At 40.0% G+C, this 13,944-nt stretch overlaps 1 protein-coding gene across 5 annotated transcripts in view; it reads left to right on the forward strand.

Annotated features, from left to right (window-relative positions):
- The window catches only part of LOC146004568 (putative Na(+)/H(+) antiporter nhx-9), a 334,088-nt gene that overhangs the window by 277,430 nt on the left and 42,714 nt on the right, over positions 1-13,944 (forward strand). For all 5 annotated transcript variants that reach the window (XM_083143438.1, XM_083143439.1, XM_083143440.1 and 2 more), the window contains exons 3-4: positions 1,567-1,763; positions 7,722-7,978. In XM_083143438.1, the coding sequence (XP_082999564.1) occupies positions 1,567-1,763; positions 7,722-7,978 (454 nt within the window). The remainder of the gene's footprint in view (positions 1-1,566; positions 1,764-7,721; positions 7,979-13,944) is intronic.

Raw genomic sequence — 13,944 nt, forward strand, 5'->3', positions numbered from 1 at the left:
AATCTAGCGAGAGATGCAAGCAAAGTGCATTACAGCTTTATCCGCAAGACTGAAGAATCGAAAGTGACGGATACCTTGATCTCATCTTAGCAGTTGATGAATAATTGATGTGTTCGTAGCGTTGGTTGGTGCGCCAGAGCGTCGTTCGATCTTGTAGATCCTGATGATTTATAGCAGTGATGTCGAAGCGTGTATCCTGTAATATCAATCAGTCGCGTTGTTTTTGTACCGCTTGTATGTAGATATGATCAGGACCAAGTTCCGTATATAATGATGTTAAAAAGTCCACATGCACGGATGAATGGAAATGTGGTGCTGACTGATTTTGCTGTACTTGCTTGCTTCGTCACATCTCTCTTGCTGTTTGCAGCGTGAGAACGAGTCATTACTCCCCACGCCACCAATCAACACTGTTGCTAGGCTCGCTAGCTAGGTAGAGACATTTTCAGTACCTTTTCTGGCCGTTAAGCATTTGCAGCTTGGGAACGAGTCGCAATTCCGAACCCACCAATTAACAAATGAGCCGATGACGTCATCTCAACGCAGCACCTATCACTAACCATCTTGGGCACGTTGTAAACAGTTGGTAGGTTGTCTGGCTAGGTAGTTGTGCCATCGAGGTCGGCAGTTATTATTTAGCCTCTCGTCAGACCAAGTTCAAAACATCTTAAAGATGAAATATAACGTTGTCCATGATTAGGGTTCGGAAGATGATGACCTAAATTTTTTTGTTAAAAAAAAGTGACCTTTAAATTATTTGAAAACGAAATAAAAATTTCAAAAGATGACCTAAAAATAATTGTCGATCTTGAAATGAAAGCGATTTTTTCATAAATTACAAGAGAGTACTTGAATAACAATAAAATCCACTGTTTGGTGTTTTAAACTGTCTCTTTATTTTTATTTCAAGGTTACATAAAATAAGTCACAAGTTTTTTTCGCATGTCATTCACCTCCTTTCATAGAGGGCCTTGCATGATACACTAGCACAGCATCTGAAAATACAATTGTGTTTCGCGTACAGACTGTAATTTGTTTTCATGTTGTGGCTAATTTTACTTTAAAACCACAGATTAAAGCGATAATAGTGGCCAGTAAGGAAACCTCAAAGTAGGCTTCACTCAAAGTACATCTTAAGTTTGCTGGGGGGAAAATAAATTTACTACAATTAATTATTTTATTCATTACCAAAGATTTCAGTTAAAAGAATACTCTGCTTTTGCATTGACAATATATTCCATTACTGGAGTACTTGCTTAAAAGACCATGTTACGAAATGTAAATGTGTAAGTTATGTTAGCAAATGCATGTAAAATTCACGAAACAACAAGGAAGGAGCAAAAAGAAACCTGAAAAATGGTAATAAATGCAACAAAACTGATAAAAATACTGAAAAATAACCAAAAAGTCTAAAAAGATTGAAAAATGAAAAAAATCGAAATAGAAAGAATGTTTTCTGGTTTTAATTGAAGGGAAACAGCATTGTCTTCAAGCCTCAGAAAAAACTATGATTTTTCATCACTAGGCCTATCCATGATCGTGTCTCCTGTTTTCTTCTTCCCTCAGGGCTCTCCCTGTGGGCGGTGGGCCAGAGCGGCCTCTTCACGGTGGACTGCCCCCTGCTGGAGATGCTGCTGTTCTCCGCCCTCATCTCGGCCGTGGACCCGGTAGCTGTACTCGCAGTCTTCGAGGAGATCCACGTCAACGAGATCCTCTACATCGTGGTGTTCGGGGAGTCCCTGCTCAATGACGCCGTCACCGTGGTGAGTCTTCCTTCTTTCACTTACCTTACATGTTCGAACCATGTCTATTAATAATAATATTATTAAAATAGGTAAATTAATCATCATCATCCTTTGCCGTTTCCTGCGTCTGCCTGGATCGGCATAGAAGTCAAGCCTCTCCATTTTTTCTTTCCAAGGTATTCCAATCTTGCCCTCTTCTCCTAACACTCTCAGCTATCTGCTCTTTCCACCGACATCATGGTCTCCCCTTTGATCTTACTCCCACTCCTTGTGCAATATAATCTCTTACTGGTAGTCTTTCTGCATCCATCCTCCTCATGTGTCTAAACCACCTCATCTGAGCCTGATCTATCCTGTCCTGAAGCTTCACCACACCCACTGTCTGTCGGATCTCCTCATTCCTTATTCTATCCATTCTAAATTAATATTAATGATTATTATTGTTATTACAACATGAACAGGTAAAAGGTAACAATAGATATAACAGCACGCATTCGTTATGTAGCTTATGTTTAGTTAAGATTACTAAAATTTGTATAAAAACAGCTGTCCAACCTAAGAAATGAATGTCATTTTTTAGAAGTGTATTGAATATCAAAAAAGTTGTTAGGTACATCTCATGAAAAGTAAAGTCTCTGATCATTATTATTAGTAGTAATAGTAGTGGTAATCGTAAATAAATTTTCGAAGACACTGTCAACACAAAGCTGTATAATCAAGATCCTTACCTTTACGTAAGTTCTGTGGAAATTATTAAAGTTCTTATTACAAGAAAGTAAACAAGAATTTTACCGATTTGATTTTGGACTTGGCAAATCTTCTGGGGAATCCGGAAGATATAAATTCACGTACGTCCTTGTCTGCGTAAGGTCTCTATAAGAAGAAAATTGTGTGATTTAGATATATTTTTGAAGATTCAAAGCTATGCTGCGGTGCGGTTTTGTCGAGCGGGTTTGATTGGTTGGTTTATTTTTATTTTACTTCGCTTTTCTGCCACTTTTGGCGAAGATGAAAGGTGATGAGGAAAGGACAATCACAGTCCCACATGGACAGGACTCAACACAGGCCCAACAGAGGATTATACTGACTGTGGGTCCAGACATTATAGCATGGTGGCTATATGGGTGGAGTTCAATTTAACAGCCCAATGATGATACAGTTTTAATAGTTATAGTTTAATTGTTACTCCCTCTGTCCCATAATTATAGTCCGGTATGCCAAAATGGTGATTTTTATTTATGTTCTTTTGGATATTTGATCGGCAAATTTGTACTGATCCTTGAGTAATAACGTTTTATGACTCATTCCCGTGTTTAATTTTTTTCTTCTCTATACACCAATGTTACGGTTTGCATATCGGACAATTATTATGGGACAACAAACAAAAGTGCACCGGACAATAATTATGGGACAGAGGGAGTACTGTTTATTTATTTTGAAATTAGCCAATAAAGTTTTCCCTCTAAACATCATATTGACCATTACAATATTAGTTTTACATATAACTTTGGTATTTTTAAAACTCCTAACTTGTGTGTGTGTGTGTGTGTTTGTGTATGTGTGAGAGAGAGAGATTAATATAACTTTCGTAACCGTTTTATCAAATGTGGTGTTTTGACCAATTTTGAGATATTGTTTCTTTGATTGTACAATTAGTGTAAAATGTTTACTGAACTAATTGGAGGGTTGTGGACCCGTTAAACCCTCTCATTATATACGGCCATACGCCAGAGCCTAGTGAATTTTCAAAATGCAGTCCAGGGTGAAAACGTGCACGAGTGGTTGATATTTTTCTTCAGAACGAGTCACTCATCACATCCCCTTGTCAAGCGAAAGAGCAACACTATACTGAACGCAACTCCAACTGGCGGTTGACCTTGATTGGCTGTTTCTGGCGCGTCCTGTCCCCCAATCACTTTCGGGCGGCGTGTGGTCTGATTGGCGTCAACAAACTCAGTTGCGAAGTAAAAGCTGAAGGGATCACATCGCTCTCCCGAAGCAACGTTGCCAAGCGTACTTCTGTTTTTGCCAGTTGCCTTTATATGACTGTGTGTCCTCCTGCATTCCGACCTGTGGGTGGTCCTTCCGGAAACTTCAGCGTGCAGAACCACGTGTGCAGTGGGACCCGCTGATTTCTGATGTTGACCGAGAAAACTCTTTCTCCCTTTACAGTACGTTTGGCAACATGTGGTGAACCCAACGCTCATTTGTTTCGTCCCGCGAACAACGCTCCGTACCTTGTGACTTGAAAATGCCCGATCTTAGTAGAAGAAAATTCAACTGATTGCTGATTCGCTGTTTCCCAACCTCCAGTTGGAGTTGCGTTTAGTATAGTCTGCACCAACGTATACATATGTAAAGTTGGAGCACATATGCACACACACACACACATTTCTAAGGTAAAAAATAAATTCATTACCGTGGCATAACATTTTATTGAAGTACAGGGGCGTCCTGGCGGAACAAAAATAAAGTAATCGTAAATATAAAACAATTGACAAATAAAGAATAGTTTCAGAACCAAGCCAATTACTGCAAACTTCGCGTCTCTCGCTTCACAAATCACACGTCGAGGAGGACTGCGTAACCTTTCTAAAGTTCAGCAGAATCTGTTTCCAAGGCAACGGAACATCATCTGATCGCAGCTCTATGAAGCGTACAACCGTCTTTGCATAGGCTCGTTGTTAGCGCGTCTCTTTGGTAAAACTCCGAAGTTCTTTACCAAGCTTTTATTTCTTTGGTGGGAGGGGAACTGATTCATTCCAACGATATGATTGGGTGTCTTAAAGTTGAAAGAAGAGAAAAAAGAGACACTTTTCGCTCCTTCTCTAACTGTGAAAATTGAGGAAATACCATCATTAATTAATTCCTCCTTTGTCATTTGTAACTTCAGAAGAGAAACAGTGAGCGAGAGAGAGAGAAGAAAAGAAATCGAGAATGAAGTAATTTTTCCTGATTTCAGTAGACGATCAAATGTCTCCCTTTTCCATTTCTTTAGAAAAACTGTTTTCTTGTGCCTTATTCTTTCTCAATTCTAGAATATATTTTTCTTGCTTAACATATTTCTCGTTGATTATTTCTTTTACTACCGTTTTTCACCTGTTTTCTGTTTCGTTTTATCCTGTATTCTCTTTGCATGTCTCTAGTTTTGTTTCAGTTCTTCTCCCTTTCTCTTTCTTCTTTACTTTATCTTCTTTTTAGCTCAGAATATTTCTCTTACGATGAGCTCGAAATGTTACATTGGTGGCCGAGTGGGTGGTTGCTGGTTCGAATCCCGGCCTGGGCATGGATGTTCATTGTGAGCCTCCCTTCACCCATTTCATCTTATCCTCACCCTCATCATTGCGATAGCGTCGTCGCCTTGTATCAAGGGGTCCCAGGTTTGATTCCACTTTAAACTGTAGGTTCAGTCCCGATTAGCCTTACTGTGCATAAAGTGGACTTAAAACACCAATCAATCAATCACCATCGCGACTAGCCAAAAGTGTTAGAGAAGCACGCTAAATAACAAAAATCAAGTCAGATCGTCATTTATCCCATCGTCGCGATTAAGCTAATGGGCCAGAAGTAAGGAAAATACAAATAGAAAAAAATTGCATGTTACACCGTTATAAATACACGTCCCTGTACTTATATACGGACAAAACTTGTTGATTTTACCCCTTTGAAATCACTTCTCACCTTGTAATCAAGGAGTTCTGGGTTTGATACCCGGAAGAGGCACATAGTGGTTCGTATCTCACTTTAAAATCTAGAGCTAGTCCAGGTTAGCCTTTCTGTGAACTTAAAAACAGTGAAAAAACAAAAAAAAACACGTGAAACGTTTCTGCAGACGTGCATGTACTGCACGTGTTCGACATTTTTTTTATCACGGCAATGAGAAAGGTTTGAAAATAAGCAGGCAATACACAAACGTCAATGACTTAAATTTCCGAAGCTCACGCATTCATTGTCCTTGACCAGGCAACGTTAACTTTTTCGCGTTCTAGAATGTGATCCGTCTATGTCCCTGAAATATATAATTACAAAAAAGTAGCAAATGATCTCTTTAACGACAATGGCATAAATAACATTGCGACACATATATTCGCACTAAATTCCGAACGTTCTTGGTAGTCGAACTGAAAGCACTTAATATATTAGATTAACGATCTCATTTCATTTGATTAACTCGCATCCGGTCGCTCGGTAGAAGTGATAATGGCGTCACATGCGCCGTTTTACCAAGCCTGCTTCTCTGCGGTCCTCGCTTATTTCAATCTAACCGATATGACGAAACGATGCAATAAAATGTTGGTCCGACAAGATTATGCTTGCTCAACTTAGCTCCCGGCGGCAGGGGTGGGGTACGCAAGTCCCCAAAGCTCACATCAGAAGCAACAAAGAACGTTTGGCTAGCGCTGACGTGGTTCGAAGCTTATTCTTTCCGTTACGATGCGGGAACACCCATAAAACTTCCACGGTCCAGTGAACACATCAGATCTGCAAAGAAACCGACCCGTTTGAAGAATAATGCAAGGTTATAGGGTAAATAATTGCCCAGCGATTATGGCGTTGAAGCTTGTGCATTAACCGTGTAATTCCGAAGCTGTTTCAGGCGCAGAAAAATCTGCACCGTATATAACGTAAGTGACAGTAGCTGCATGATTGTGTCCTCCCTCGGGGACGTATAATTGCGAACATCAGGCTAGTTTCAGGTCATGCATTTTGCTCTTTACGTCTTAATGTCTGTCAGTGATTGTGAAGGCGCCAACGTTGCAGACACGTAGACAAGAACGTTCATCAACGGGTGAAAATATGACACTGGATATAATCGTTTACTGGTTTTCTTTTTTCAGATTGCATGCGTCAATTATGGAAGTGCTGGTTTCACGATCTCTCAGAGTCTAATTTTGATCTCTGCTTCCCGACGTTAAATGCCCTTTTCAGTCAAAGGATCAATATTTCTGACAATTCGTTCGTCGGCAACTCGTTGCGTCAGTTTTTTTTTTTTTTTTAATATCCAGAAAGAGGGATTATGTATGTAGTTTCTTCAACGTTGCTAGTGAAGATAAAGCTGTTAGCAGAACTAGTTAACTAGTTAATCAAGAGGTCCGGGTTTGATTCCCTGCAGAAGAATATGCCACTGCTTTATACCCCTCCCCACGTTAAATTGTAGATTCAGTCGCGATTAGCCTATCTACACATAAGATGACATAATACGATATTCACATGTAACGTTGCCCTTTCTGAGATTGCGTTTACTGAAACTGAAAAGAATAAACACAGCATATAGTCTATAATATGTTCATAGCAAGAAAAGAAAGCATTTAGAATTGATAAATAAATTGTTATAAGGTGGCCGCGGTGGCTCAGTCGGTAACGCGTCTGACTACCATGCTAAAGGTCCCGGGTTCGATCCCCGGCCGGTTCAAATCCGGGAACTTTTCTAACGGTGGAAGCGGCCCCGGCGCCTACCCAGCGTCGAATAACATGGGTACCTGGGGGAAACCCTGGGGGGTAAAGGCGGTCAGGGACGTGATGCTGATCACATCACCCCCACTCACGACCGGATCAAGAAAGTGTGGGGCGTTACCCCCACACCCCCTATACGCCTTCATGGCGTTGTGCTATGCACAGGGGAACACTTTTCTTCTTTAAATAAATTGTTATATCACGACGAGTGCAAAATACAGTAGTCGAAAAGGCAGCAAATTTTACAAGCTGCAACATTACAGCACGCTGGACATTGGAACACCATTGTGTTCCTAAAATAATTTAAACCATGATACCGAAGTGCAGCCATTGGTGATTAGTGTTTAAAAGTTTGGTGTTCAAATGTTATTACTTTTTTTTACAATCTAGTAGCGGTTTAACTTGTCTAATTATAAATGAATGAATGCATGCGTCTTGAATTTTACTACTTACAGTTTTAGAATACAAATTTTATATTTTATCTGAGCTCTTAGGTGACTGAAGTCTGCTTTTCACCCACAGGTGCTGTATCACATGTTCGAAGCTTACACCAAGATGGGACCTCAAAACATACTCTACACAGACGTCCTTTCGGGCGTCGCGTCGTTCTTCGTGGTGGCGGTAGGCGGCGTCGTGATCGGAGTCCTGTGGGGTTTCCTCACGGGATTCGTTACTCGGTTCACCCACCAAGTCCGAGTCATCGAACCAATCTTCGTTTTTGTGATGGCGTATTTGTCTTATCTCAACGCAGAAATCTTCCACATGTCAGGAATTTTGGCGTGAGTATTATTATATGCTTCCTAAATTTGCATGTGTGTACGAAGTAGTGAACATAATTATGTGATATCCGTAATGCATGTTACTTAGGTTTCGACTTGTGTTGTATATTTTTTTGCTTTAGTTTTTATTCTTGGTTTATTCTTCCTTACCAGTAACACCTATTCTGTGTTATTCAACTCGCCCCTTATGTTATACAGCTATTATTGAGGCTGATACACAGACAGAACTCAAAGTGTCAGTTGACACGAATGTGCATGATTGTTGTGACTCGAAAATGCACGAACTGCTAATGATATACTTTTGCTGCATCAAAATAAGTTTGCATGGGAAGAAATACATCACAGTGTACTTCTTTTTCGGATGCTATTCCATGCGATGCACCCCTACGCATAAACAACAGAATAACATTAAACGCTAGCGGTCTGTGAGACCGCACGTGGGAAGTTAATGCTCCGAACACACAGTGACGTGCACTGAGGAGTAGCTAGTCTAGCAGAGATAGATCAATAAATCTCACATCTCGAATTATATTCAAACCACAATATCTATTGTCGTGTTAAAACCACAGTTCATATGCAACACTTTCTTTTCCACGCGCTTCTCGTCTATCGATGTTATCCGCGGGCAAAGCTGGCTGGATACCCTAGCTCGCTCTTCTTCCGCCTGACCAGTTTCCAGGTAGAAACGGCCGGCAGAAGGAAAAGGAAGATTTCTACCTCTACCTCCCTTGCCCCATCGCCCCCCGCTGCAATGGTTGAAAGCCCGTGGTTTCAGGTCGCCCAGTCTATCTTCTATAGGACAGATAGGGGATTGGTTTCCCATAGATTCTTTTGTAAATCCTCTAAAGAACTCAGGGTAAAATTTTCTGAAGTACTTATGTTATCTGTATTTACACACCTTTTACACGTTGTACAATATGTACGTATGTATAATATGGGATGTAGTTTTATTATTTATGAAATAGGAACGTGTTATGTGCAGACAATAATGTTATGCTTTCTTTTTTTTTCTTTTTCAAATATGGAATATATAATGATTAAATTACAAATATGTGCTCAGGCTCTCTCACTCTCGTTTTAGTAGTTTTATTTAAATATACTACACTTGGCCTCTAACAGTCATAAGTACGTATGTATTTATTTGGGCAAAAGAACGCGTGTTCATATTGTTGTTGGTTTGGTTTATTTTACCTAGCTTTTCTGCCACATTTGGTTATCGCGAAAATGAGGATGAGTGATGATATGATGAAATTGATGAAGGGACCTCATATGAACAATCCAGGCCAGGATTCGAATACGTGATGAGTGCGCATTCTTGTCCTGTGTGTTGCAGTGAATAATGAAATAATTTGGAATGAAAAATGTATCTCAGAACTCAAAAAGTGAAATGAATATCATTGAAGAAACTACAAAAAAGTATGTTGTGTTTTGTCACCTGTTTTGTTTCTGTGCACAAAGTGTACTTAAAACACCAAATCAATCAACCGTGGGGGAGTGGTTATTACAGCGCGCTACGACACCAGGAGTTCCGGGTTCGAACCCCGACCTGGGCATGGGTGTTCTTTGTGTTTGTCCCTTCATTAATTTTATTGCATCATCTTCGCAATTAACCAAATGTGACAAAAAAGCGACGCTAAGTAACAAAAATGAAATCAAATCATTGATTGATTGCTCGATTTGGTTGATTTTACTTCGCTTTTCCGCCACTTTTGGCTAATCGCGAAGATGATACGATAAAATTGATGAAGGGACACAGACAAAGAATACCCATGGCCAAGCAGAGATTCGAACCCAGGATCTCTGAGTCAAATCAAATCGTTTTTGATTTTCGAATGTGGGTGGGGGGTTACGTGTACTTTTTTTAGTACTCATTCATCATTTTGCAATCTTTTCTTGGTATTGACATTCTTCTTTTTTAGGAATACTGGGCCCTGAAGGGGCAGGGATGTGACCCACACCAGCCCCCCCCCCCTGATCACGCCACTGACTGCTACCCCAAGTGTCGACGTCACCGCACGTCACTGCGAACACACGGGGCTGTACTCCGATATGGCAACAGCGCGAACTTCCGCCACCCGCCTAATTTCATGGCCGTGCGTTTAGCAACTCTTTGTGGTAGGAAGGACCTTAGGATATCTACTGAATCGATTTTGATCATGTTCGTCAGTTGATAAATCGTATTCTCGTGTAAACTCGTAGCCGTTGTCTCCGCGGGAGGTAAGGAACAACCAGTCTCGCCACATTGTCCAACGTTATCAGTTCAAAGTTCTACATGCAGACACGGTTCTCGCTCAAATAAATAAAATATTCGTTCACATTGACAAGATAAATACATAATAGGGTCTTTCAAGCTACATCAGACAGAGACCAATAGAGAGAGCCGACGTGATGATGCCATGAATTTTGGAAACATTTCGGACGATAACTATGTGAGCTTTAGAATTATAAGGGACAGCACAAACTTCATAATATATACCTTCAGCTACTGAAAATATATTTTGAATGTTGTCATGAGTAGGAAAATGCAGCAAATTATACTGGCCCATCATCTTCAGGAAAATTAAGTCTGGGGGGAGGGTGCGATCTGACCACTTCGGTATGCCTAAGATCTCCCCGTCGTATTTAATTTAAATATTTATCCATACATTCCCATCTTCATTCCACATTTATACTACTCTCTCTTTTAAAAAATTTACACAAAGCCTAATTTATGTACATTACCTGGTTTAAATATTAACTTTCATCAAAAATTTGTTTTAAGTTCACTTTATCCTCTTTGTAGGCTAATCGGAACTTGAACTACAGTTTCAAATGGAATCCAACTACTTCACTTGTGTCTCCTTCGGATTACAAATTGACAGAATTATCACCAGTGGCGTAGCATGGGCATTTCGGGTGGGAACGCCAAGTCCGAAGGAAGGGTCGGCCCTTTTTTTGCTTAATAATTTACTTATGGAATTAGTCGCCACAGGTATTGTTTATTTCCCTGAAGTCAGCTGGGTTTTCAATAAAGCATCATCATCCATGCATGCTTTAGCTAGAAAATGAGATGCCTCACTATGCAACAAATGTTTTGAACTCTGGTGTTTTATACTTTTCGGCATGACGCAAATCATTATAAAACCTACCTGAATCACAAGCGCCTCTGCACAACAGTAGACGTCATTGTTGTGGATGATCCAACTACTGATTGATTTGGTTTATTTTACTTCGCTTTTCTACCACTTTTGGTTAATCGCGAATATGAATATGAGCGATGATATTGATGAAGGGACACTGACAAACAACACCCGTGCTCACGCCGGGATTCGAATCAGGGACCTGTCGCCTTGGCGCGCTGTGCAAAACACTCTGACACGGTGGTGGGCGGATGATCCAACTATCGTACACACTACTAACGTAACAGTGCCGAGTAGTAATTCAGACCACTGTTTATTACGTCTTGAGAATGTTGATAAACATTTTAAAATAATTTTGTCCAGAGACCATTCGATGTTAAGAGTTTTCAAATGAATGCTAAACATTTCCATTGACACAATATTAAGCAGTTACATAATAACTAAAAAATAATAACCCGCAAAACCATTATTATTATTCTTTTTTATTAAGTGGTAGAGCAGCCACAGACTGAACTTCTACCACAAGGACTTCACCAACTTATTTGACAAAAACTGTGTTGATCTTTTAGTTTTTAATGCACATCGCTGTTCGTGCAATAAATTATACAATGCAGTGGCCATTAAGAAGTGCTATATTTCAGTTTGGTAAAGTTATGTCAGTCAATATTGCGTATTGTAGCAACACACAGCACGAGAGCCACGAGCGCGAAGAACCGGGAAGAAATTCTACCGCTATCGTCTGCTTCAGAAGGCAGGAAGGGTCACGTGAACCAATCACGTAGCCCTCGGCTCCATACGCGGGCGTACGAGAGAGCATTTGGTCGCGTGCTTTAGAGATCCAAGCTTTCCCTCCAGAAAGGCAGCAAGGAATATAGGGTTCTGTACGCCGAACCTGCTCGGCGTCCGGCCAGGAAAGGCATTGAAAAAAAAATGCTAGAACGAGTGTTGTTAGTGGAGCGTTGCAAGCGGATCGCGAAAAATAGCTATTATAATGACATGAAGGTCAGACATATATGAAATTAGTCAAGATTTACTTTATATTGACAGCATTTACGCATTTTTGAAATTTATAATCGGGGAACGCCGGGCGTACGGGCGTACTATAACGCTACGCCACTGATTATCACTACGCCATATCGGGGAGACCCTATATTAGCTTTTGTACTAACGCTCCCGTAAATGGATTTATTATCGTTAGTTCGGCCAGTCCTTGAATTATACTTTATTTATTTTTTTACATATAATATTTTCTGCCGTTTCGATAGACAGCAGTTTGTAGGAGAGGGAAAATTAATCCTGGTAAAGTGTGGGAGGAGGTAGGGTTGAGTGGAAAATTGGTAATGTGCGTGCGCGCCGGATTGAACAGGTCCTGTGACTTGCAGCTAGCTGTGAAGCGAGCAGAGGACAACTTATGTTGCATTGTAAAGTTTTCTGGTACCCCAGGTAAATGTTGAGCAGTGAAATGGTCGAAATATCTCGTACAGTTTTAAAAAATGGCATAATAGCTACAATTTAAAACGTAACCGCAATTGCAAAAACATAGACCTTAAATGAATTCGTGTAATACGTTTCAAAACTGTTTCGGGTTTGTTTGAGGCGCAGTGTAATTGTTTAGTATTAAAACTAACTTTGATTATCAGTTGTGGAATTCCATCAAATGCGAATAAACATACTTGCACAGTTGTAGGAATTAATACATTCAGCTTATTTCATTTTAATAGAAAGTAGTTCTTGGTTTTTGTATGGTGGTAGAAATGAATACATTCAGCTTATTTCTTTTTAATAGAAAGTAGATCCTAGTTCTTGCTATCCTACTGCTTCATGGCATGATGTAACAAGAAACAATGTGATTGATGAATATGGTAACTCAGCAATCAGTTTAGTGTCAACCAGCCACGAAATTGCGAAGCGAGGTCAGTTTTGAATCGTTAAAGGCAATGTTTCTCTTAATTAGTCGCCGCGGCAACATTTTGCTCCGGCACTATTTCTCTTGCCCTTTTGACCCCTCTTTCCGTATGTACTTGGCTCATGGCTGGCATTTGAAAGTGGGCGGTGTATAAATCATTTCAAATGGAAAATATGTTCACTGCGTTTGACGAAATACTACTTTACATCGATCCACTAACCTTTTGTAAGCTGATCTTGTCATCTGTTAAAGGTGAGGTTAGGCTTTATTTGTTGAAACGTGTTCTCTTACCAGGGCAGTATAAGAATGGAGAAAGCTGACAAGTCTGTCGTTGTTATCTAACGCTTTAGGAAATATTTCACGCATATTCTGAAGGACTCCGTGACAGTTGTAGAGGATTTTTATGACAGTGAAAGGTTTAAGCATTCATTTGTTTCGTTATCGCTGTACGTAATTGACATTACAAGGGAATTTTAATTTTCGCCGGGTCTGAAGTAGAAGAGGTATTTCGTTTAGCTGGTGACCCAACCTTGCTCTTTTGTAACTGGAAGGCGTGACAGGACATGCATGTTGCTGAATTCTTAAAAATTTATTGACCGTTGCAGAGGTGTGTTGAAATACTGCGACTGACCATTAGTTATATCTTAATCCTCTTATTTGGTTGCAAGTTTGTGACAGTAGAATATGTTGCAACATAAAATTACCTGCTCTTTGAAAAAGCGGTGATTTAACCACAACACCACTTAAAACTTTTCACAAAGGCTCTTTTTTATGGTCATTTCGGCTCTAAATTTACCCCTACACTACCTCCCCCCTATGCAAAATTCTGGATAAACACTTGCTTTTGATACTTCATACAATTATTAACATTGCATTGTACAATCAATGTGTCAAATTATTAATTAGCGCAAATATTTCTTCATTTGAAGAATTGAATGAAG

The sequence above is a fragment of the Lepisma saccharinum genome, chromosome 22 (genome assembly GCF_977018435.1).
Source record: "Lepisma saccharinum chromosome 22, izLepSacc3.1, whole genome shotgun sequence".
Classification (NCBI taxonomy): domain Eukaryota; kingdom Metazoa; phylum Arthropoda; class Insecta; order Zygentoma; family Lepismatidae; genus Lepisma; species Lepisma saccharinum.